Here is a 26,217-nt window from a genome sequence, read left to right as displayed (position 1 = left end):
GATTTAAGAAATAATTTTATGAAGTATACAATTTTGTACATAGACGTATCTTCTACTGCAATGTGAATAAGAATGTACTATGGAACAACAAAAAGTGAATACAATGAGAAACAGTGAAACTTCCCAGCTGTGGTTCCTTCTTCAGCAGAGAGCAAAGTTCACGCTGAAAGTAAAAATGTAAATTCTCTTATTAAAATCATAGAATCATACAATCCTTAGCACTGAAAGGGACCTTTAAAGGTCATCTAGTCCAACTTCCTTGCAATGAACAGAGACATTAGAGCTAGACTCTAGATCTGAGCTAAGTTGTTCAGAACCTGGTCCAGAAAGTCTCCAGGGATGGGGCATCCAGTGCCTCAGCACCCTCACTGTAAAAGATTTTTTTTTCCTTATACCCAACATAAATCTCCCCTCTTTGAGTTTGAAACCATTTCCCCTTGTCCTATCACCACAGTCCCTGCTAAAGCATTTGTCCCTTTCATTCTTATAGCTCTCCTTTTGATATTGAAAGGCTGCTATCACGTCTCCACGAAGCCTTCTCCCAGCTGAACAGCACCAGCTCTCTTAGTCTGTCCTTGTAGAGAAAGTGTTCCATCCCTTGGATCATTTTTGCTGCCCTCCTCTACACACTCCAACCAGTCTATGTCTCCCTTGTACTGAGGACTCCACATCTGGATGCAGTACTGCAGGTGAGGTCTCACTGTGTAGAGGCGCAGGATCACCTTTATGCTGGCCATGCTGCTTTTGATGCAGCCCAGGATATGGTTGACTTTCTGGGCTGTGAGGGCACACTGCTGGCTCATGTCCATGATATTCTTTCAGGTTTTGCTCCTCTCCAACAGTATCGTTAAGCAAAGAAATTTTACAAAACCAAATCACAATCATTCAGCCGATTTCTGAGTCCTTTCTGGTGAGCTGGAAAGCAACATGCCGTCTTCTACCAATTCACCTCAAATCAAATTCAAAACTAGGTAAGATCTAAAACTTCTGTAGCTGCACAGAACAAAAAACTCCTTCAGCATTACTACACTGAAAGCAACTTCTAATTTTTCAATTAATTGCTCTACAAAATCTAACTCTATTCAGTTTGCAGGCAACAGAGGTGTGGTAACAAAAAAAAAGCCACAGACCACAACCTGTGCTTCTTTTTGTTTTCTTTGTACTAGAATCAAATACAGTAGCAATAAAGATTTGAAAACTGAACAACAGAATCACAGAATCACCAAGGTTGGAAAAGACCTTCAAGATTACCCAGTCCAACCATCCACACATCACAACAGTTCTCACTAAACCATGTCCCTCAACACAAAACCCAAACATTCCTTGAACACCTCCGGGGTCGGTGACTGCACCACCTCCCTGGGCAGCCCATTCCAGTGCCTGACCACTCTTTCAGACAAGTAGTATTTCCTAACATCCAGCCTGAATCTCCCCTGGCGCAGCTTGAAGCCATTCCCTCCAGTCCTATCACCAGTTACACGAGAGAAGAGGCCGACCCCCAGCTCACTACAGCCTCCTTCAGGTAGTTATGGAGAGCAATAAGGTCTCCCCTGAGCCTCCTCTTCTCCACACTGAACAATCCCAGCTCCTTCAGCCGCTCCACAGATGCCCTGTGCTCCAGACCCCTCACCAGCTGTGTTGCCCTTCTTTGAACCCGCTCCAGGGCCTCAATGTCTTTCTTGCAGTGAGGGGTCCAAAACTGGACACAGTACTGGAGATGCGGTCTCACCAGAGCTGAGTACAGGGCGACAATCACTGCCCTACTCCTGCTGGCAGCACTGTTCCTGATGCAAGCCAGGATGCCACTGGCCTTCTTGGCCATCTGGGCTCACTGCTGGCTCGTGTTCAGTCCAGCATCAATCAATACCCCCAGGTCCATTTCCTCTGCACAGTCTTCCAGCCGCTCTGCCCCAAGCCTGTAGAGTTGCCTGGAGTTGTTGTGGCCGAAGTGCAGAACCAGCATTTGGCCCTATTGAACTTCATCCCATTGGCTTCAGCCCAGCTATCCAGCCTGTCCAGATCCCTCTGTATGGCCTCGCTACCCCAGACAGATCGACACTTCCAGCCAACTTGGTGTCATCTGCAGACTTACTGAGGGTGCACTCAATGCCTTCATCCAGGTCATCAATAAAGATATTGAAGAGCACAGGCCCCAGCACTGACCCCTGGGGAACACCATTCGTGACCGGTCTCCAGCTGGATTCAGCTCCATTCACCACCACTCTCTGGGCCCAGGTCTCCAGCCAGTTCTTTATCCAGCCAAGAGCATACCTATCCAAGCCTCGGGTTGCCAGCTGCTCCAAGAGAATACTGTGGGATACAGTGTCAAAGGCTTTGACAGGGTCAAAACCAACAAAAAAAACAACAGTTACATAAACATTCACTGATCTACAGTTTTAACTTTCTCTTGTACTTCTCCTGGATTTAAAAAAGCATATGCTCACTAAGGAAATATGTTGCTCACAATTAAGAATGTAAGTATTAACTGAGAATTCCAGAGAACATGAATGAAGAAGAAACAGCTCTCACTATTTCCTCTGATACAACAGAAGTCTCTCCCAAAATCTGAAAATGCATCTATTGTTCTACATTAGCATAAACAAGATTTTCATATTTTCAAAAAAAGAAACCTAATGTGTCATGTGAGGAAAAAGGCCCTGTTCACTCTTGTTAGAGCAGTCTTTGTAAATGCAAAGATATGCATAACACTGCAACTGTGCATCTTCCCCAAAGCCTAGTAAGCTACGTTCTACAAACATAATAAAACACAGGTGACATTTTCAGAAGCTTGGCAAGTATTTTGTTTCCATCACGTTGGTTACAATGTTATTTTCCTAAATAACAAAGAATAAAAAATAATAAAAAAGTAGAAAAAATGTGATGGAAAGATGGACAATAGTCTTTATCAACGAAATAAGAAATGCAGCTTCTACAGGTATTAAACACAGGAAAACAATATAAGAAATCTGAAGCCACACAATCCTTGTTCTCATTCTTAATCCAACTTTAAAACATTTTTGTAGAACAGCATCTTTATCTAATGTGTGGGTAAAAGCAATTTTGTATCTTGTCACATAGATAGCAACAGGAATTTCACCATCCAAACAGAACAGTACAACCTGGCACTTTTGCCACCTAAGCTACAAAAAGAAATCAGAAGTCGGCACCATAACTTTAGTGAGGTGCTGATGGATGCAAGCCTTTGGCTTTGATGAACTTGCGTAATTATACTTCAATTAATTCTCTTTTCCAAGACTGATTTATCTATCCTTTCATTGGTTACAGCCAATACGGGTTCATGAGTCCAAAGACCTCTTCTTCTTGTATTTCAGTGTACTGTGTCTCACAGTATCCTTCTAGACAAAATGTCCAGGATACAGATAGACAAAAATATAATGCAATTGGTAAAAAACTGGCTAATGAGTTAGGCTCAAAGGGTTGGTTATAGTAAATACAGTTATAACAGGCTGGCAGCCAGTTTCACAGGTCTCCATAGTGAGGCCAGTTTCCTTCAAGATATACATGAATCACAGAATCACAGAATGGCCAGGGTTGGAAAGGACCTCAATGATCATGAAGCTCCAACCGCCCTGCCACAGGCAGGGCCACCAGCCTCCACATTTAATACTAGACCAGGCTGCCCAGGGCCCCATCCAATCTGGCCTTGAACACCTCCAGGGACGGGGCATCCACAACCTCTCTGGGCAGCCTGTTCCAGCACCTCACCACTCTCTCTATAAAGAACTTCCCCCTGACACCCAACCTCAATCTCCCCTCCCTCAACTTAAAAACATTTCCCCTCGTCCTACACATATCAACCCTTTCAAAGAATTGATTCCCCTCCTGTTTGTAGGCTCCCTTTAGGTACTGAAAGGCTGCAATGAGGTCACCCCACAGCCTTCTTTTCTCCAGGCTGAACAAGCCCAGCTCCCTCAGCCTGACTTTGTAGGGGAGGTGCTCCAGCCCCCTGATCACCTTCATGACCCTCCTCTGGACCCTCTCCAACAGCACCCTGTCTTTCCTGTACTGGGGCTCCAGACCTGGACACAGTACTGCAGATGGGGCCTCACAAGAGCAGAGCAGAGGGGGGCAATCACCTCCCTGTCCCTGCTGGCCACCCCTCTTCTGATGGAGCCCAGGATACCATTTGCTTTCCGAGCTGCAAGAGCACACTGCTGGCTCATGTTAAGCTTTTCATTCATCAGGACCCCCAGGTCCTTCTCCACAGGGCTGCTCTCAAGGACTGCTCCTTCCAGTCTGTATGGATGCCTGGGATTCCCCCGGCCCAAGTGCAAAACTCTGCACTCTGCTGTGTTGAACCTCATCAGGTTCACCCGGACCCATCTTTCCAGCCTGTCGAAGTCCCTCTGAATGTCACAGTAAGTAAATTTGCAGATGACACTCCATTGGGAGGATCTTTTGATTCCACTGAGGGTAAAAAAGCCTTGCAGAGAGACTGCAATTAATTAGAGAGTTAGATGGTCACTGTATGAAGTTCATCCTAATTCACATCCTAGCAAAGATGTTACTTACTGTGATTGGCTGGGATATGCCACATTTTTAATTCCTACTACAAAGCATCCTGTTGTGTTGAGAAGAAATGGAAATCCTAAATAAGTTTTGTTGTACTCTATCCACACATCAATTTCACATAGCTGGACAAAATGTAGTAATAATCACAGTTGTTTATTTCTGAATTTCTAAACTGATAAAGAGCTGTGATGATTTACCTGTGATTTCATCTCATAAAGTGTAGCATCCTCTGGAGTTAACTGAAGTGCTTCATCCCACCTTTGAATAGCCTCCCGGTACCTGCAATTACAAAAATATTACAGTCTCACTGTAACTTAGAGAAGACTTAAATCGTGAGTATTTCTATTTTTAAAGCTGATGTCTTATTTAAAATGCCACAGCATCGCAACATTAATGATTTTTGTGGTCATATCCCTATAAAACATGTTTACTTGCTTTAAGGAACTGGGTATTTGCTATGGAAAACAAATGGAGTGCTAAGTACTACTGCACAACTGGCCTTAAGTGAATGAAAAGGTTAACACAGAAACTTATGTCAAACTAAATCTGAAATTCTTGAATTGAATTCAGTTCCCCTCATCGTCAAAAATCACCCTCAGCCAGGTATAAAAAAAAACAATCAAATATGCCTTGCTACATTCATCATGTAAAATTTCTTTTCATCATCAAAAGCTACTAAACACTGGCATTTCTGTATTTTGGCAGAGAGCAAAATACAGAAGTCTGAGTAATTTCAGTATAGGAATAGAAAGTAAGCCAAAAATAAACAAGTATCCCAAAATAACTCTTATTTGAATAGAGATATGGCTGTTCTTTAATGTTATCCTCCCCTAAGAAAATGAAGAAGTGAGTCTGCTGACAGAAGAAGTAGGTCTTTATCTTGAACTTGGCGGAACTTGGTGAAACTTCATCTTGAAACACTAGAGTTTCAAACTGAAGAACTGTAACAGCATAATAAAACAGCTACTGGAGCGCACTCTTCAATCCTTAAAGACAACTTCATACTAATAAAATCAATGCCACAAGCTCTCTGAATCCTGTTTCACAGTTCCTTTCCAGAACTGTGTAGGAACACTTATTTTTCTATTAAATTCACTGTGAAGGTAGAAAAGCTGTTAATCTAGATACACTGCATTCTTAACACAGCACTGATAAAATTAAATTCATACACACTTCACATGCAGTTTTTATCTTCCTTTACTTCCCACTCTTTCTCTTTCCCTTCTCCCCATTTTTCAGTGATCCAGCTTGCATCACATCAGACCAGATACATGACGACTTGAAGTTATGAACTGACTGGAATGATAGTTGGAAAAGCAACAAAACTGAAGCTGAGGTCCTGGCAGCAATTCAAGTACCACTCATCTGTAAATAACACTGGTAATTATGCTCAGTACTTAATTAATCTTGAGACAATTTCCCCAACCAGCTGCGCAGTTGTCAACTGTTCATTTCCTATGTTCAGGTGTTCACACTAGAGGACACATCACTACATTTTCTATATAAATAAGTAAAAGCGTTAAGCTGTCTTTTAGCTAGATAAACTACTTTTTCAGTAGAAGACTACAGTTTTGCCTAAGATCTTGCACAGGCAGCCTACCACAAACCCTTCATGAGCTCTGAGCTCAATAAGGTGGTGTGCTGGCCAGGCAGTGAGCTGCAGCACCATGAATGTCGCAAAAAAAACATTCAGAAACGGAGGATTTTAGAAACCTGAGCAAATGTGATGGAGACATAACTAATGAGAAGGAAGGAGGAACACTGACTTTCTGAAAACAGATGTAATACCAAGGTTATGTTTCAAGAACACACATTTTTACTTCTATGGAGAACACTGCTGCTCATTGATGAGTGTCAGTCTGAGTGAGACAAAATTCACAATGGCCTACCTCTGAAGATAGTGCCAATACAGGCAAGCATTGCCCAAATACTGTTTTGCTGCGTATTTGTCAACAGTTTGCCACCAGAATAAAGACGGGCAAGGGAAGGGAGGTTGCTCATTCACAAAGACGTTAAACTGTGTGCAAGCAATGTCTGTGAACAGTGCAGTGATCCAAAAAGTTGCTATCATCCACAAAACAAAAAAAAGTGGACAATAATTTGTCAGTAAAATACATGCGAACCTCAGAAAGACCCATCTGAGAGAAATTAAGACAGAACACCAGAACTGCTTGCTAGGCTTGAGGACACATCAGAAAAAAACTGAAGAAGAAATACTTGCCTGCAGGTACACGGTGAACCATCTGCTCAAAAACCATGATTGGTTACAACTGTCTTAAAGTCTGGAAATATCCATACAGCTTTGAAACACTGACCTTTCCAGTTATGTACATTTCCCTAAGAAAAATGTATGACAAAATAGAACCACTCTATCCTTTTATAAATACTCAGGATAAAAAGCGTTTCAGTTGTTTTGGGAATAGGGACTGTTCTTAAGAGAAACTGAGCCATGCTACTTGCTCCAATGATGCAAACTTAGGGAAAAAAGCCTTTTTTTTATAGTTCTTTATTCAAATAATTTTCTGCCTCACTCTTCTGAAGGAGAGGATTGTGTACTACATTAAATATCAGATGGCCTACAGAAGAAAATTGCCTGGGATATAAAATACAGTTGTAAAGTCAGTGTTCCAATAGAAGTTTTATGAAAACCATAAACCACAGCTGACATAAGAAATGAGCTAACACGAGGTAGTATTCCTAAACTTAAAAAGTAAAATCTGATAATTTTACCACATATCAGGAACTTGGAAGAATAATTTTATTTTTATTTTTTTAGAAATAGAACTTCAAAATAAATATACATACTCTGAGTTTAATTAGCACAAATTTAATAGAATATTCTATGTGTTATTCCCATTTCTTCTCAGAAAGTAAGCTCATACACACAATTGAGGTACCAGCATGTAACAAGCTAGTACGCATCAGCTGAGCTGCAGAAACTAGCATGTCATGGCTGGTAGGAGCAAGCAAGAGAATTTTAGCTTAATGCTGTGCCATTCATCTTAACACAGATCACAAACATGGCTGAACTCCTTGCAGTGCATCTGCTATGGAACAAGAGCACACATATTCAGAACACATGCTGTGGCACAGTGATGTGCAGTAACGTGTTCGAATCTTAAGGTCTTAAAACAAAAAATGAGATGAAACTTCGTACTTGAAATAACTTGCATCAAAAATAGCTCGTATCAGAAACAAGAATGAGATTCAAAATCACAGAATGGCCTGGTTTGAAAAGGACCACAAAAATCATCGAGTTTCAGCCCCCTGCTATGTGCAGAGTCACCAACCACCAGACCAGGCTGCCCAGAGCCACATCCAGCCTGGCCTTGAATGCCTCCAGGGATGGGGCATCCACAGCCTCCTTGGGCAACCTGTTCCAGTGCGTCACCACCCTCTGTGTGAAGAACTTCCTCCTAATATCTAACCTAAACTTCCCCTGTCTCAGTTTAAAACCATTCCCACTTGTTGTAGGGAACCCCCAGATGCATTCACTTGTGATGTTTTAAACGTTCTTTAGAAACCTCTGATGTTTGATCAGCATGGTGTACTGTCCTGGGCACCACTAGGCTGGACACATACTGGTTGTAAAGCAGATCATAGAATCACTCCGGTTGGAAAAGACCTTAAAGATCATCAAGTCCAACCACAACCTAACCACACTACCCTAACAACCCGCTGCTAAATCACATCCCTGAGCAGATTTGTAGAAAAAATATCTGTGGGTCCTGGTGGCCAACAAACCGGCTGTGAGCCAGCAATGAAGTCAAACAGCATTGTGGGCTGCTTTACAATCACCAGCTGAGGACAATGAAGTTTCTCAGCTTTGGCAAGACAGAGCTCTGGAATGCCAGGTCCAGTTCTGGGCTGCCAAGTAGAAGAAAAACGTAGACAGACCTGAGCAAATTCAGCCATAAAGAAGTTTAAGAGCTTCTTTCATACAAGAAGAGCCTCAAAGAAATGAGACCATGCAGCCTAGAGAAGAAAAGGTTAAGGGGCATCTTAACATAGCATAGTGATTTAGAACTGGGGGCAGTAATAAAGAAGATGGAAACACAACTCTTCTCGTCAGTTCCCAGTGACAGAACAAGAGGAAATGGACACAAACTGAAACACAGAGAAAAACAATCATTACAAAGGGTGGCTGAACATTGGAACAAATTGTTCACAGAGATGACAATGTCCCCAACTGAAGATATCCAAAACCCAACTGGACAATATCCTGAAAACACTGCTCTTGTTGACCATGCCTTGAGTTGGAATTGGAGGAGAAAAATGTTCTGGGTTTTGTCAGTACTGTATGATTCTACACCATCAACAACCTCATTGACATGTGATCTAAGAGGACAAATGATTATCTTAGCTGAAAAAAAAAAAATTAGAATAAGAAAATTTCCATTTACCCAAAAAAAAACCCGAAAACTTGAGCTATTAATTTTTACACGGCTTGGATTGCTGTAAGAGCTTATCTACCACAACAATAAGAAGTCTCAGAATGTTAATATTGGTATACGCTGCGCTTACAGAAAATCAAAGTAAGATTTCCAGCAGAAGTAAAATCCCAACCTATGTGACATCATAACTAAGCTTCTAAGCTCCAGTAATATACAGCTTTTTTAAGAAAAGACTCATATTTTGAGGTATTGAATTATTATTTATGGAGTACTAAAATACAGTACATTGAATTTTACCTACAATTACTTCAATCAAATAGCATGTCTCACTACAAAGGAAAAATATGGTGATTTTAAACAGAACACAGACATTACTTTCTTCACTGAAATGCCAAAGAAAGAAGAAATCAATGAAAACTGGATATATTGGGGAAGATTCTAGATACAAGACTTGATAGATCTTGCCAATTTTATTAACAAGATATGAAATTCCACAGCCCCCTTGAAGCACTAAAACTTCTCTCTTCAGATACGCTGCTAACCATCTGGGAGCTATAGAGATTTGGCAGACTTTTGTACAGCTTGCAGAAGCTAGAAACTCATCTCATGATTACACTTCACTTTCTCAACAACACTTCTGGGAAAACAGGATCTCTTCTACTCCAAAACAAAATGATTATACCAAATTTGTTTTTTCATAAGAACATGTTCAATTGGAAGCTTCTGAATAAACAAACAAGCAGCAAAAAGTAGCAGTTGATACAAATTACCTATGAGAGATCACACAGGATCTAGAGTCCTATGGACAAGCTTGCCACAGCTGGTACTTGCCACGAATTGAGACAGGATGCATGCAGAACAGCACTGAAAACGTGTGAAGATATTCTGAATAGATGTAGCAAATTCAGACAAAATGAGACAGGCCTACAGGAAAAGACATGTCAGTGATGTGCTGTGTCAGCAGAAAAAAAAGAGGGAATAACACCTTGGAATTCTTAGGGAGCTGGACGGACTCCTGCAATCAGGTGTTCTAGAAGGATGAGGACAAACATGGTTATAGGCAAGAGGAAAACAAGATTTCAAAAAAAAGAATATGGCTCCTTCTCAGGTACTTTCACCACATCACAGAAGATGAAGGTGACTGGCCTTCATCATTAAAAACATCAGCAATAAAAACATCAGCAACTTTAATCTAGCATTTGACAAAATCCAACAGACTTTGGTGGAAGCTAGAATAAAAGAACACTAGTCAGTAACTGTACAGAGTACATAGAACAGGAAAGGGAGGGAAAGGTAAAGCAAAAAACAGCTGATCATAGGAATATACTTTCAAGGTAGGTGATGATGCAGCACTGCATGGTGGAAAATGAAGACTCACAGAACAAATGAAGAAGGAACCTCACAAGTAAACTTCACAAAATTATTATGTGCTTAATTTTTTTTTTTTAAATTGCAGATAAGTCTACATCAACAAATTGCTGCTCTACAGTGTAACTTGTTTATGGTAAATAATGTGCCCTGTATTACCTGTGATTGTCAAGGCGGCAAGTTAAGACTGCCTGCTTTACTACCTGATGGAGCTTCCAGAATTTTTTTGTTGATTTAACAGGCTTATTTCAGTATGGTCACACTAATTACTAGAGGTAAAGATGTACATGACAGCTCTTCAGTGGCCAGTGATCACATACAAGTCCTTACCATACAGTAAACAACAGCTAAGTGTGAACAGGCTTTCTGTAACTGCCATGAAAGTAGGCAAAATATACTGAACTTAACACTGAAGAAAACTGCACGCACACTGCTGATGCTCGTGTTTTTAATGCAGAGCTCATATTCCTGCATTAGATCCCGTGATATCAAGCCACATGGTCCAAATATGAAAAAAGTCAGACCTGCACACCAAATTACATAACTCCACAAATACTTCAAAGAGATGCATCCTTCAAGAACTTCCAATGAAAAACAAATGTGAAACACCATTTCACTAAATGCCAAAAACAATTACCATCCATCACCACATTCAACTACAAAATGAGGTTTTCAATGTGTTCGAGCTCAATTTCTTAAGCTGTACTTCATCCACACACATACCTATGGACACTTCTTATTTCCTGTATTAGGCAACTAAAACTACTTTTGACAAAGAAAATCTATTAAAACTAATACTGGAGATAAGTATTCCTGTAGTTAATATACAGAAGTGAAAATCATATAACCAAGATTCTGGTATCATCTCTGAAAGACACCCTCACTCATGTAGGAACAACACTTAATTTCCTCACACACAATATGAAAAAGCATTCTTTCATAAATGATCAGAAATCATTACTAACATGATTATTTTATTGCTTTGAGGCACAGGAATGGAATAAATGGCAATTATTTTAACAATTAATGACAAGTTACTGCAACAATCTGAACGCACTAGATAATAATGGAGGTAATCATTGTCTACACTTGACAATCTGTCACAAAATGTCTTTCACATTTTATATTTAAGTGTGAGGAGCCTGCTTCCTTTACCATATTTTATTCCCTTCTTGAAAATCTAGCAAACCATTGTTTCACAATCAAACTCACTCAAATACTATACTGTTAAGAAGGCAAGCTAATTTGCAACACAAGCACAACATATCCAACAGCTAGTCAATTCTCTCCCACTAAATGCTAACTACTACTATCAGTATGCAAAATTACACAGGGCTTTGTCCTCAATGAAGCCTTTGACAAGTATGCATGCCCATTTGCTGTTTTTTTTCTAGAACCATGAAATATATCAGTCCGTGATGAATACAGAATTACATGTCTGTCTGACAAGCAATCTGCTGAAGTAAGTAAGACCAAAGCACATATTTTTCTTTAAAAAAAAAATATGTTTATATTCAGCAGAAACTCAAACAAGTTGCTCACTACAAAATCCATGTTAAAAATGTCCATTACATGCATAATTCCAGAAACTGGGAATTACGTAATTTTGCTTCTGGCTTCCCTCCAGAATCTCCTCAGGCCTGGTACTGATACTTCATAATTATGGCCTCAAATATGGATCAAACATAGAGCTTACTTTATCACATAACAGAAAAAAATTCTTAACTGCAATAAAATAACACAACTGAAGACTCTAAAGAGCTTCCATAATGTAGACAAGAACCAAACTCTCACCCCTCTTCTCCTGGCCACTCCTCCACTACGCATCCTACAGCATCCTAGGCACTGGCTTCCTGCTAATCAAAAAGACTTGTTTATCTTCGTGTGACCCCAAAAAATATTTCAATGAGCCCAAATAACTAATGTTATTTGACAAATTCAGGCTGATTTTAATAGATGTGGTAGCATTCAGAAATCCATAGTTCCACTTTGAAAATGAGAATGGTAAACAGCAGAAGATCTCCATTAACTTAGGCACCAGAACTGGTGGTTTTGCTGTTCCAGTTTTGTCATGAAAACCCCAAAACCCTACTGCCCGCCACGTACCTTATTAACTGAAGAAACATTAACAGATAGACAGCAGTGACTGCGTTGCTGGTATATAATAATGAAAATATTACCACAGAAAAATATGCTACTGTAATGATAAACATTTAACCTTAAGGATTCAAAAAGAAATAAGCTACTTCTAGCTTAAACATCTCAAGGAACCACCTGCAATTTCTAGAATCTGTTTTGCAACCATCTACAAACATGGAATATTTCAGTAAATCCCAGCCTTGTAATTTAATATTGTATGATTAAAATCAAAATGACATCACTGGTGGAGTCCCCCTCCCAGGAGGTATTTGAACATGGCAGTAAGGGACATGGTCTAGTGACAGGACTCAATAGGCCATGATGATGGCTGCTCCTCATCATGCTGAAAGTCTTTTCTGACTGGATGATTCTGCGACTTCATGGGTGACAGTTCCACAGGAAGCCAAAATAATGATAAATAGGAGCAGAAATTAGGTTGGCATGTGGAAATTCCAATTAAGAACAGGAATACAATGCAATACAACACCTGCTATTTCATAATTATTTCAGTAATAACAGGCCACAGTAACCTTGTAAGTTTTATAGTAGAAGGAATTGCACTGCTAAGGTGAATCCCTTTTTTAAATTAACTACTTTAAATTAACTAACTTTTTAAATTAACTACTTTAGTATCGTTAAACAAAAACTGCAAATTAACACAAGTATCAGAACTTGAAATAGTTATAATACTTCTAAGATATTTTAAATATATTAGGTAATGAAGCAACATATTTTACTGCTAGACTGAAATCGTAACTACAAAGCTTCTGTTCCTCAAAACAGCTTCAACAGCACTGCCTCTGAAAGCAACAGGAAGAAGAATGTAGAAGAAAAACTGTTGTGCTGTATTTAAAGTAATAGTTGTATTCTGGGCTTAATTGTTATTTATTTGTTCAGATTATCCTTTAGAAACATAGCAGTAGATCTACAGTGATTGATGCCATCTGTTTACTTCTTAGTTCAATAGGCATTTAATTCTCCTAACCTTTCAAATACTTCTCTACAAACAACAGACAGCTCTATCTTCCACTCTTCACACTATGGTCCTACTGGCTCTTACAAATTAATCAGCAGAACTAGGACAAAGTCAAATGCTGTTCACCAAAAAAAAATAACACACACAAAACAAACAAACAAACAAAAAATGAAAAAAAAAAACCAACAAGGTAAATAAAATAAAAGCATTTCCCTACCTTTCTCCTAAATGACCAATTACCAAATCAGTGTGGTTGAGGATGAGATATCAGCCTCACTACAAGAAAGGCGGTGGATGAATCCAAAGGGCAATGAAGCTGGTGAAGGATCTGGAGCACAAGTTTTAACAGGAAGCAGCTGAGGGAACCAAGATTGTTTAGATTGCAGGAGGCTCAGGAGAGACCTTATCACTCTCTACAGTGATCTGAAAGGAATTGTAGCGATGGAGAGGAGAGGGGTCAGTCTCGTCTCACAGGTGACCAGTGACAGCACAAGAGGAAATGGTCTTAAGTTGCATCAGGGGCGATTCAGATTGAATATTAGGAAATATTTCTTCTAAGAAGGAGTGGTCAGGCACTGGCACAGGCTGCCCAGGGAGGTGGTGGAGTCACTGTGCCTGGTGGTACTCTAGAAAATTGTAGACATGGCACTGAGTGACATGGTTAGTGGACATGGTGATGGGTTGATGGCTGGACCAGATGATCTTAGAGGTCTTTTCCATCCTTAATGATTCTATGATTATACAGTGCAGATACACAAAAAGCAACAGCCTTTAGTCTGTTCTCATTCTGTACTGGGTAGATGCACTTCATCTAGATGATATGCCCTCATTACTTTGGTATGATTTATACCAAATAATGTAGTTCCCCTTATTTTCTTTTGTTTCTTCTGGACTCATTACGTTTGTTGATATCAGTATTACAGAGTAACAACTACTGAAGCTACGTAAAAAAGCAGACACAAATGGATTAAGGTAGGTGAAATGTGTCATTCTCCACAGCATTTTGAGATTTATAGAGGGCAATTATAATGTGTGATTCATGAAAGTATCTGTAAATTAAGTAGGCAGGTACCCTTTAACTCTCCCAGTATAAATGAAAAGATTATACAGTACTGATATAAAATGACTATAACATCTCTCTACAGATAACAGCAAGTAAAAAATGCCAATTACCTGAAATAAGTGAAATATTATTTTGCAACAGTACACGTCGAAGGACATAACATGCACAAACATAATTGTATGTGAGCTGGGGCTATTGCCAATCAAAACCAAAGGAATGCATCAGAACTTTAAAATCTCACGACGGCCTGCAAATTTACACAAACATATAAATTTAAAATGAAAGTGTCAAGCAGAATGGGGACTCTCACTACCAAAACCTCAGTTACCAGAAGTGGTGAGCCTAAAACTCATGAGGCCAAAATGTTTTGTAAAGAAGGGAGAAGAAGCAAGCTTAAATTGTGCTCCCATTCCCACAAGAGAATTGAAGTTACTTAAAATGCAGTATATTTCTAAGGATGAGCAACTTCACAAAAAGCTACAGATTCAGATTCATGACTTTTTTGGGAGTGTAATTTTGCACACATAATACTGCCTGTTGAGAGAACAGCAGCAAGAAACGTCTGAACTATCTCCTTCCATTTTTATCCCAGCACAACATAAGAAGAAAAATAAATTACTGAAGATTCAATAAAAGATTAATATTGCATGTATTTTTATCTACACTGGTTACTGGTAGAAATAATTAAGTCATTTAGACCACAATAACTTATGCTTCTGAAGCCTAACTTCTGAAATAATCTCTGTCTTCATTTTATGACTGAAATTCCATGCCCCACACCTAGAGGTGAACACATACAAAAGGAATATCTTGAGCCCTGACAATTAAAATACCCACAGATTTACAGTGTAACTTCAGACAGGGACATGACAGCAGACACCAATTTGCTTAGACCATTAACTAACTAAAACATCTCTTTTCTTGTGAAGAAGTGAAGCAAGAAAAGCTTGATAACTTCAACCCTTATCTGGAGAAAGGACATCCTAATTACACTTTTATCTTCCTTATAGTTCATCCTAATTACACTTTTATCATAGAATCATAGAATCATAGAATCACCAAGGTTGGAAAAGACCTAAAAGATCATCCAGTCCAACCGTTCACCTATTCCCGCCTATTCCTATACCTTTATAGTCATTGTAGCTCAATAGTTTTAAATATTAGATTGATTTCAATGATTAGATGAACATAATTAAGTCAGAGTGGCAAATGCTTTACCTTCTCTACAGATCTTTTTCATTTACTTAATGAAAGGTACCATCTACAAACTCAAAACATGAATGAATTCACTTCAGAATTATAAATATATTCACTTTGTTTCAGTGTTTTCTCTTTCAAGTTTTGCTCAGTATTCAGAATTCCAACTTCCCAGTTTCAATAAACAACCACAAAACTTAGGCACTTTTTGTTGGTGGGAGACTGCAAGGGTGGTCTCTGTAAGCAGAGCCCTTGTCCCTTGTCAGAGCAGAGCTAGCTTCATTGTTTCAAAGGGGACCCACTGCTGCCAGAGCTGAGGCATAAGCCACACTGGATGTGCTCTTGAAGAGCAGATTGAAGGAAGGGAAAAACTGCTGTGCAACAGCAGCTGGGAGAGAGGAGTGAGAAAACGAGGGAGAGAAGCAGCTCTGCAGGCATCAAGGCCAGTGCAGGAGGTGCTCTAGGCGCAGAAAACTTGCAACATTTCAAAGGAAACACCCAGGAAAACCAGTTGCATCAGTAATGCCAGGGAAAGTTGATATTTTAACAATCAGAACAGTTCAATCGTCAAACAACTTCAGTCAATTAAAAACACCTCTGTCAACATCCAGATTCACTGAGGTAAGTTTCTCATCATCATCACAGAAGCTAATTGCCAGAAAAATGAATGGTTGTATTAAAGCCTGCATACAAATACAAATTCCAACAAAGAAACCTAGGTAGCAGAACACCCTCCAGTAAGTTCATGCTATTTAACATACTTAATAGGTGTCTTCTATTTTTAACAGTAAAATCGGATGGCAAAACTAGTTGACTACAAACCATTATTCATTGCCAACATCCCCCCAAAATTCCCCAAAGAATGTTGTTTAAAAAAAAGTCTAAATCCATGAACCCTACTATGTCTTAAACGGCTCTTTTTTTTGCAAAAGAGACAAAAAGACTGAGCCATGGTATAAAACATTAGCTATTTATTACCAGCTGGCAGGCCAAAGATAATGTTTTCTAAGACCTGCCATTTAGCTGCAGAAGTCATTAAAGTTCCAGAGATCAACATGAAAATATATCCAGTGCACACTAAGAATGGGAGGATTCAAAAAAATCAGCAGTTTGAAATGGCTTCAAAAGAGCAAGAATCAGTCTCTCATGGAAAGATTTCTAGGATTGTTACAGGGCACCAACTAGTGGCCGACAGAAAAAAAATGAGCAGAATATTATATGTGTGAGTCTTCATTTGTGACTGAAACAGATGCACTGATCATGCACCTTCAGCAAGCTCGTGGATGACACTAAGCTAAGGGATACAGCTGACACATTTGGAGGGGATGCCAGCCAGGGTATCTTGAAAGACATGAGAGGTAGACCTCTGCAGACTTCATGAAGTTCAACAAGGCCGCATGTAAAGCTGTGCAACTGGATCCACCTGGCACTCCCAAACATGCACATAGGATGGGCAACGAGCAGATAAAGAAGTTCTGGGCAGTTGTGGTGAATGAAAAATTCAACAAGAGCCAACAACATATACTTGCAGCCCACACAGTGAATTATATCTTGGGCTGTAATAAAAAAAAAGGTGATCAGAAGGGCGAGGGAAGAGATTCTTCTCAACTTTGCTCCCATGAGATTCCACTTGCAGTAATGCTCCCTCTGGGGGCCTGAGCACAAGGAGCACCATGATCCTGCTGGGGCATGTCCAGGACAGGCATGTGGACCACTTTTCCTGTGAAGACAGGTTGAGGCACCTAGGTTTGTTCAGCCTGGAGAAGGCACCAGGGAGGCTTCACTACAGCCATTAAGCAGTACCTAACGGGTACCTACAGAAAAGACAGGGAGGGACTTTTTATCAGGCAGTGTAGTGATTCCACAAGGGAGTACAGGCTTTAAATTAGAAGAGTGCAGCTGCAGATTAAACATTCAGAACAAATTCTTCACTCGGAGGGCAGTAAGGCACTGGTACAGGCTGCTCAGAGAAGCTGTGGGGGCCCCATCCCAGGAGGTGTTCAAGGCCAGGCTTGATAGGGCCCTATACAACCTGATCTAGAGGGTGACAACTCTGCCCCTCTGTGGCTCTATAAACTAAACCTGAAATACAATGGTTAATTTGAACAAATGTAAGCGTTATTACATTGCAACAGAAAGGCGGTTTTTGTTTGCTTTTAAAATGTTGGCGTTTTATTTTTGGGGAGGTGGTTTTGATTCTTTAAATTGATGCAACTTTTGATAAATTGAGCTTTTTATAACACAACTGACAATGACACTAAACATGATTTTAAAAGGACTGTCATCTTATGCTGACTCATTACGACTATCTAGTGAGAAAAGAACTCTCAGAATATATATAGATCTCTAAGGGACTACAGACTACATGCAAGAAATTAATAATAATGCTGGGGGGGGGGGGAAGGAAAAAAAAGTCTGCTAAAATATGGATTAATTAGCACATCTTAAAATATTCTTTAAAATAAAGCAATGGGTTAGAAAATTTCACTGAGAAATTCTTACGGAGTAATTCTCCTAGAAGAGTAAAGCATTTCATGGAAAGTAACTTATTAACTCATCTGTTAGTGGCACTTTGAAAAGGCCTTGTTTAATCTGGTATTGCAAAAGCTAAACCAAAGATAGTATTGGTTGGTCTCATTTACATTAGCAACTGACAAAGAAACATCAATTATTTATTTTAATATTGGAAATTCTCCATAAGCTCAGCCAGAATACTGTTTTCCAGCTGAAAGCATTATCTTCCAGCTTTAGAAGCGGAGACTTTTAATTTAATAGGGAAACAGCAGTAGAAATAAGAGAACAGAATTAACCTTTAGTTTTCAGAAATTATTGAAACATTAAATGCAAATCAACAAGAACATAAACCCAGTAGTGTCTATTTGTAAAAAATAAAAAATAATTCAGATAAGCATTTTCTGCAGTCCTTCGGGTTTAATGAGAAGAACTCTATCTCCACCTACTGGACCACTAAAAACATGTTTATTTTTTAAAAAAAGGAGAAAGATTGCAAAGTTATCTAAACGGATATGCAGCTTAACTATATGAAAGATACTAGCATGACATTAGTACTCCTCTCCTTACTGTCAGCTTCAAAGCAGCCTACTTTACAGGATTTTTCATTCCATTATTTAGTCTCACCTGAGCTCTTAACTTTGAATCTTCCATTATTTAATCTCACCCAAATCTCAAACTTGGGTCCACAATTTGTGGTTAACATAAATTGCACTTGCAAACTGTTGTTGTTGTTTTTTTTTAAATATATTGAGGCAGAGCACAATTTTTTGTACTTTCATGTAGTGAAGTATTCAAAAATGCCCATACCTACACAACAACCAACAAAAACTTTTTTTTTAAAGAAAAAAAAAGATATTCCAGTGCACGGGGACACATCCATGGTAGTATCTGTTCGGACGATATGCAGGCATTCTAAGTTTTATGTAAAAAAGAATAATCTCTCTAAAATAGTCTCCACATTTCTCAACCACAGAGTATTCTGTTCCTCAAAAGTCTGTACACATATGCCTGTTTTCTTCTGAATCTCTTCTTCCCAAAAATGCAAGGAGCAGACAACCGTGGACTTCTTCCACTTATTTATTTTCTTTCTGTTCTGACTGACCACTGTCTACTGATCATAACTGTCTATCTACCAGTCTTCTAGAATTGTCCTCTATGATGCATTAGACTGTGGGTGTCCAACCTTTTGGCTTGTCTGGGCTGCACTGAGTGAAGAGGAATTGTCTTGGCCTCAAGTAAGTTGCTTGGAAAGTAATGCCTACTCTGTATTTCCATGGAAACTACAACAGATACAAAGAGCACAATAACACAGTTTGATTGAGCAAATTCTCACCTTTGCTTCATCCACACTTTCTTATCCTCAGTGGTCACATCCCTGCCACATCCAGTAAAGGATGGAGATTCTTCTTTGCCCTCCTCTTACTGTTAATATATTTGTTAAAAAATAATAATAATCAAATTGTTCCCCTTTATTATAGTGGTCAGGTTGAATCCAAGCGGAGCTTTTGCCTACTTACTTTTCTCCCTACTTATCCTTGCCATTTCTTTGTAGTCTCTCTGAGCTGCCTATCTCTTCTTCTACAGGAGGTAGACTCTCTGCTTCTCCTGGGCCCCCAGGAAAGTTCCCTGTTAATCTACATCAGTCTTCTTCCCCTCTAGCTCATCCTGTGGCACAAGGTAAAGCCTGCTCCTGACCCTTTAAGACTTCCTTCCTGAGGAGCATCTAGCCTTCCCGGGCCCCTTCAGGACTGACTCCCATGGGACCCCCCCTACCAGCACCCTGAAGGAACAGTTCCATGTTCTCCCCCTGAAGTCCAAGGCAGCAGCTTTGCTGCCCCCCCCCCAACCTTCACCAAAAATCAAGAACTCTACCATTTTGTGGTCACACTGCCCAACACAGCTCCCAGCCTTCACATCTCCCACCACTCCTTCCATTTCCGAGCAGCAGGTTTAGCAGGGCACCTCCCCTGGTAGACTCTCACAGCTGTGACAAGAAATTATCTTCCACATATTCCACATTCTAAAAAAAACCTCCCACACTGCTTATTCTGTGCTGTATTGTACTTCCAATATGTATCAGGGAAGTTGAATTTCCCCTTGAAAACAAGGGCTGGAAATTGCACAACTTCTGCCAGCTGTTTGTAGAAAGGCTCATCTGTCTCCTCATCCTTGTTAGGCAGTCTGTAACAGACTCCCCACCAGAAAGTCCGCCTTGTTGACCCTCCCCCTGATCCTTATCCATAAAGACTCAATTCTATCATACCCAGCCCCAAATTCTAATCACAGTCACACCACCTCCCCTCCTTCTTTGCCTATCCCTTCTGAAGAGCTCATAGCCATCCTTTGTATCACTCCAGTCATGGGAGCAATCTCACCATGTTTCAGATCTGCCTACTAACAATGGCTTCAAGCTCCTCCTGTTTGTTGCCCATGCTGAATGCACTGGTGTAGATGCACGTCAGCCGAGCCCCCTGCCTCACTATCAGTGCCCTCATAGTTAACCCGGGGTCATCTCTAATGAGCCTGGTTTTAGGCCCCCCCCCCCCCATATCTAGTTTAAAAAGCCCCAGCAGCGAGCTCTGTCAGCTCCTGGGCTAGGATCCCTTTCTTCCTCTGAGACAGGGGAGAACCATCCACAGTAATCAGGCCAGGTGCAGAGTAAACTGCCCCATGGTGAAAAAAAGAGCAAAATTCCTGCAACCACACTAGTCTTTCAGCCACATATTAATGAGATGGGTTTTCCTGGTCCTCTCAGTATCCCTTGTTGCCAATGAAGGCATAGAGGAAAATACCATCTCTGCTCCTAATCCACCATATAACATCTCCAATGTCCTTCAGTCTCTTGATAGCTGTCAGGATTCTCTCAGCAACTTCATCATTGCCAGCCTGAAATATGAGTAAGGGACATCAATCAGAGGGGTGAACCAGAACAGGGAGCCTCCTAGGAATGTCCCTGCCCCAGGGAGGCAGCACAATTCAGTATGTCTTCTGGCTGACATAGGAGGGCTCTCTGTTCCTCTGTAAAGGGTGTTGCCTAGGATAATTACCCTTCTTTCCTTCTTGGCAGAAGGAAAGCCATGCAGACAACCACCTCACCCTAGCCAACCTTTTGGGTAGACCTCCCACAGCATTCTCCTCATCTCTCCCTCAAGTTCCAGAGCCTCAAACACATTACATAGTGGCACCCAGAGAATCAAAGTAGGCAGCAAGAGCTTGCCTGCGATTGCCACCTGTTTCCATTCCTCCTGATTTTTCAGGTCCCATTCCACTGCCAAATGGTGACAAGACATGAGGTTCACCATTGTTTGGGGGTTATTACTCCAGTGCCTTTGTCCCAGGTATGACTGGAAGTTACTCCAGCTTGCACTCCCTGATGCTTCTTAATCTCAACTTCTCCATGAGCTCTGACACATACTGAGCAGATCATCCATCTGTTCACACCTCATGCAAGTGGTATCCCTGCCATACTTTACTGGTAGCAACAGGATCAGGTAGCCCCTGCAGCCATGCACCTGAACAGACACATTTTTGAGAAGGCTCAAAAATACATGGATCAGGAGAAAAATACATTCTCCTCAACAACATATCTTCTGTATCTTTCCCAGGCTTTTAACAAGTCTAATCCACACATGGGTATAGTAGACAAGTGCCTTCCAGGCAGCTGTCATAAAAGCTCAAACGTTTAGCTGGTGACAGCTTCCTTCTACCGTTCACGTGTGTGAGTTTTCTAAAGGCAAAGAGCAGGCTGTACAAGTTTTTTCTAGCTGTATGTTACTCCTTGCTCCCAGAGAAGACTCACTTTGCAAGCACAAGTCAGTTTGATCTTAGACTGAAATATGCTGGGGAAGTAATACCATCACTACTGTGGTTATCCTTTACCAGAAGCTACCTGGCCTACCCAGGCTTAAAAGCAGTGAGCACTATTCCATACAAGCAATACTGGATCTACTTGTAAAACTCTATCACATTAGAATAACAGAGTAACTTGAGTAGGAAGGAACCCGTAAGGATCAGTGAGTTCAACTTCTGGCTCCACAAAGGACCACCCAAAAATCAGACCAAATCTGAGAGCTCTGTCCAGGCACTTTTAAACTCTGGCAAGCTTGGTGACATAACCACCTCCCTGTGGAGGCTGTTCCAGTGTCTGACCACGTTAGTGGTGAAGAACCTTCTCCTCATATCCAACCAGAACCTGCCCTGTTGCAGCTTCATACTGTTAATATACTAATTTTACTGTGCACTGTAGTTTCTTTTCAATAAGAAATGAACATATTACTTTCCACTCTTTTTTAAATTTAGTCTCTGCTTCTTTATCAAATATGTTTCCCCTCAGGATCCCCTCCGTCTCTTCATCTCACAAGCCACATCAGCTAAGATACCATCTTGGTTTCCCATTAGCTTTCAGTCTTTTGATTATCTACAACTGAATCAATACCACTTCTTTACCTGAATGCTGCACCACCCAACTCAAATGTTCAACTGCTACTACACTATTTCAGAAAACCATTTGCTTTTAGTTTTTTATTTTTACACAAGTCTCTTTATGTTGTACAAAATGTTTAGTAAGAAAAAAATATACCATGTGCGTCTAACAGAGTCACTTTCCACCACACAGAATAAATATAACTTCACAAACTGCTTCCTTGTAATGGTATGTCAACTATTCCACTTTTTTAAGCAGTAAAAGCTTCCCACTGAGAGCTTAGCTTTAAACCTGTGTGAACCTTTTTTTAAAAAGAGGTCTGCTTGAAAGTTACGTACACCAGCAATACCATACCGCTGTAATTGCCTAAACTCTACAGAACACGAGAAAGTTGCTGATGATAGTAATGCCCCTTCAAGTATAAAGATTACAGGGTTAAGTACAGAACTTCTGCTAAGCCTCAGATATAAGCGTTAGCACAAAAGATAGCGAAAAATCTTCTGAAAACAACATTTTAATTTCTTATTACTTGTTTTCCATGCTTCTTATAGACCACTCAGCTTGTATTGGTGGTTGCTGTAAACTCTCTGTCAAGATACAGGTCTCACTAAATTAACAAGTTAAACCACACTGCTAGTCATGAATAGACTGAGTTCATGTACTGTTCTCTAACGAATGTTAAAATGAAAGTTTCAGGACAAAACTCAACCCCTCAGGATAATTAGCAGCACCAAGAATTACCTGTTCCTAAGCTGTTCTCTCTGAATGCCTCAGCCATCCTTTTTCAGACTGACAGGTATAGCTTAACAGAAGACAAGTATATACTGACTTCTTGTGAAATTACTTCTGTTAGGAAGTAATTCCAGATCATTGTTGATCTGCAGCAATGAATAAACACAGATGTCCATGCAACTACAGCCAGAACTCAGGTATCAAGTATTCTGATGTTTTTAAGGGAACTATTATTAAACTGTGTTTTTCTCTCCTCTAGAGAAGGTCTAACCCAACTATGGAGTTTTGAAACACAATTTATAGTGTCTCTCGATGGGGCCAGACGAGATCCACCCAAGAGTGCTGAGGGAACTGGCAGAGGTGATAGCCGAGCCGCTTTCCATCATCTGTCAGCGCTCCTTGTTGACTGGTGAGGTCCCAGAAGACTGGAGGCTTGCCAATGTGACTCCCATTTATAAGAAAGGTCGTAAGGAGGATCCGGGGAACTACAGGCCTGTCAGCCTGACCTCGGTGCCAGGGAAGGTTATGGAGCAGATCGTCTTGAGGGAGATCATGCGGCATGTGCAGGGTGACCGGGGGATCAGGCCTAGCCAGCATGGGTTTGTGAAGGGCAGGTCCTGTTTGACCAACCTGATCTCCTTCTATGATCTAGTGACCCATCTGGTGGATGAAGGAAAGGCTGTTGATGTGGTCTACCTAGACTTCAGCAAAGCCTTTGACACTGTCTCCCACAGCATTCTCCTGCAGAAGCTGGCAGCCAGAGGCTTGGATGGATACACTCTTGGCTGGGTAAAGAGCTGGCTGGAGGGCCGGGCACAGAGAGTGGTGGTGAATGGAGTCAAATCCAGCTGGCGAGCAGTCGTGAGTGGTGTTCCCCAGGGGTCGGTGCTGGGGCCTGTCCTCTTCAATATCTTTATTGATGACCTCGATGAGGGCATCGAGTGCACCCTCAGTAAATTCGCAGATGACACCAAATTGGCTGGAAGTGTCGATCTGCCTGGGGGTAGCGAGACCATACAGAGGGATCTGGACAGGCTGGAGAGCTGGGCTGAAGCCAATGGGATGAGTTTCAACAAGGCCAAATGCCGGGTCCTGCACTTCGGCCACAACAACCCCAGGCGACGCTACAGGCTTGGGGCGGTGTGGCTGGAGGACTGCGTAGAGGAAATGGACCTGGGGGTATTGATTGATGCTCGGCTGAACATGAGCCCACAGTGTGCCCAGGTGGCCAAGAAGGCCAATGGCATCCTGGCTTGCATGAGAAACAGCGTTGCAAGCAGGAGCAGAGAGGTGATTGTTCCCCTATATTCAGCACTAGTGAGGCCGCACCTCGAGTACTGTGTCCAGTTTTGGGCCCCTCACTGCAAGAAAGATATTGAGGCCCTGGAACGTGTTCAAAGGAGGGCAACAAAGCTGGTGAGGTGTCTGGAACACAGGCCATATGAGGAGAGGCTGAAGGAGCTGGGAATGTTCAGCCTGGAGAAGAGGAGGCTCAGGGGAGACCTCATTGCTCTCTATAGCTTCCTGAAGGGAGGTTGTAGTGAGCTGGGGGTCGGCCTCTTCTCTCGTGTCATTAGTGATAGAACCAGAGGGAATGGCTTCAAGCTACGGCAGGGGAGATTCAGGCTGGACATGAGGAAGTATTACTTTTCAGAAAGGGTGGTCAGGCACTGGAATGGACTGCCCAGGGAGGTGGTGGAATCACCGAGCCTGGGGGTGTTCAAGGAAAGGCTGGATGTTGTGTTGAGGGACATGGTTTAGTAGGAGCTATTGGGAATAGGTGAACGGTTGGACTGGATGGTCTTGAAGGTCTTTTCCAACCTTGGTGATTCTATGATTCTGCTTCTGTTCATCCTCCACTCCAAAGTTACTTCCTGCTTGAAGTGTATCAGGAACAATTTATGAAATACTCTTTCACACAGAATCACAGAATGGTCAGGTTGGAAGGGACTTCAAGGATCATGAAGCTCCAACACCCCTGCCACAGGCAGGGCCACCAACCTCCACATTTAATGCTAGACGAGGTTGTCCCAGCCCCCATCCAATCTGGCCTTGAAGACCTCCAGGGACGGAGCATCCACAACCTCTCTGGGCAGCCTGTGCCAGCACTTCACCAGCACTCTCTCTGTAAATCTCCAACCTAAATCTCCTCAAATTAAAACCATTTCCTCTTGTCCTGCTGTTATCTACCCTTTTAAAGAGTTGATTCCCCTCCTGTTTGTAGGCTCCCTTTAGGCACTGAAAGGCTGCAATGAGGTCACTCCGCAGCCTTCTTTTCTCCAGGCTGAACAAGCCCAGCTCCCTCCCCCTGTCTTCATAGGGGAGGATTTTTTTTTCAAAAACATCCTGCTTGAAACCTTATTGAGTACTACTATCAGGAAAGACACACAGTGTCTACTTGAACCTGATCTGCCACAAGAATTAGATAAATAACAGCACATTAATTGCTGTGCACTATTTCCTTATTTCCTTAGTCACTGTGTACGTATAAATGCGCTTACTCTTTGTAACATTAAAGTGAGATTACAACACATTTACAAGACAGGAGAGCTCCCTGAGCAGCTGAAGCATTATCTACAGTACGACTTATCTCACAATATTCCATTTGCCCTCTGAAATTTCAGATGCAATCAGTCATCTCTCCCCATCATTTCGTGTTAAGCAAACACAACGATATGAGACTCGAATGCAGACTTTGCAGCAGCCAACATCAACACCAACAAACAGAAATAAACCTACTCAACATCAGACCATAGACGCAAAATTTAAAAACAAGCAACCGATCTATTTTTCAAGCGTGAGAAGCATGAATGCAGCAACTAATACTCAGTGTTTAGAAAAAGGATTAAAATAAGACCCAGCACTTACTGAGTCAAAG

At 41.2% G+C, this 26,217-nt stretch overlaps 1 protein-coding gene across 3 annotated transcripts in view; it reads right to left on the bottom strand.

Annotated features, from left to right (window-relative positions):
- TTC33 (tetratricopeptide repeat domain 33) overlaps positions 1-26,217 on the bottom strand; it is a 42,972-nt gene that overhangs the window by 16,093 nt on the left and 662 nt on the right. For all 3 annotated transcript variants that reach the window (XM_042875141.1, XM_042875140.1, XM_042875142.1), the window contains exon 3: positions 4,731-4,812. In XM_042875141.1, the coding sequence (XP_042731075.1) occupies positions 4,731-4,812 (82 nt within the window). The remainder of the gene's footprint in view (positions 1-4,730; positions 4,813-26,217) is intronic.

This window comes from Lagopus leucura, unplaced genomic scaffold, assembly GCF_019238085.1.
Source record: "Lagopus leucura isolate 7727_CA_CO unplaced genomic scaffold, USGS_WTPT01 Super-Scaffold_100014, whole genome shotgun sequence".
NCBI lineage: Eukaryota > Metazoa > Chordata > Aves > Galliformes > Phasianidae > Lagopus > Lagopus leucura.
The sequence above is the reverse complement of the archived record's forward strand: the minus strand, read 5'-3'. Positions and strand labels throughout refer to the sequence as shown.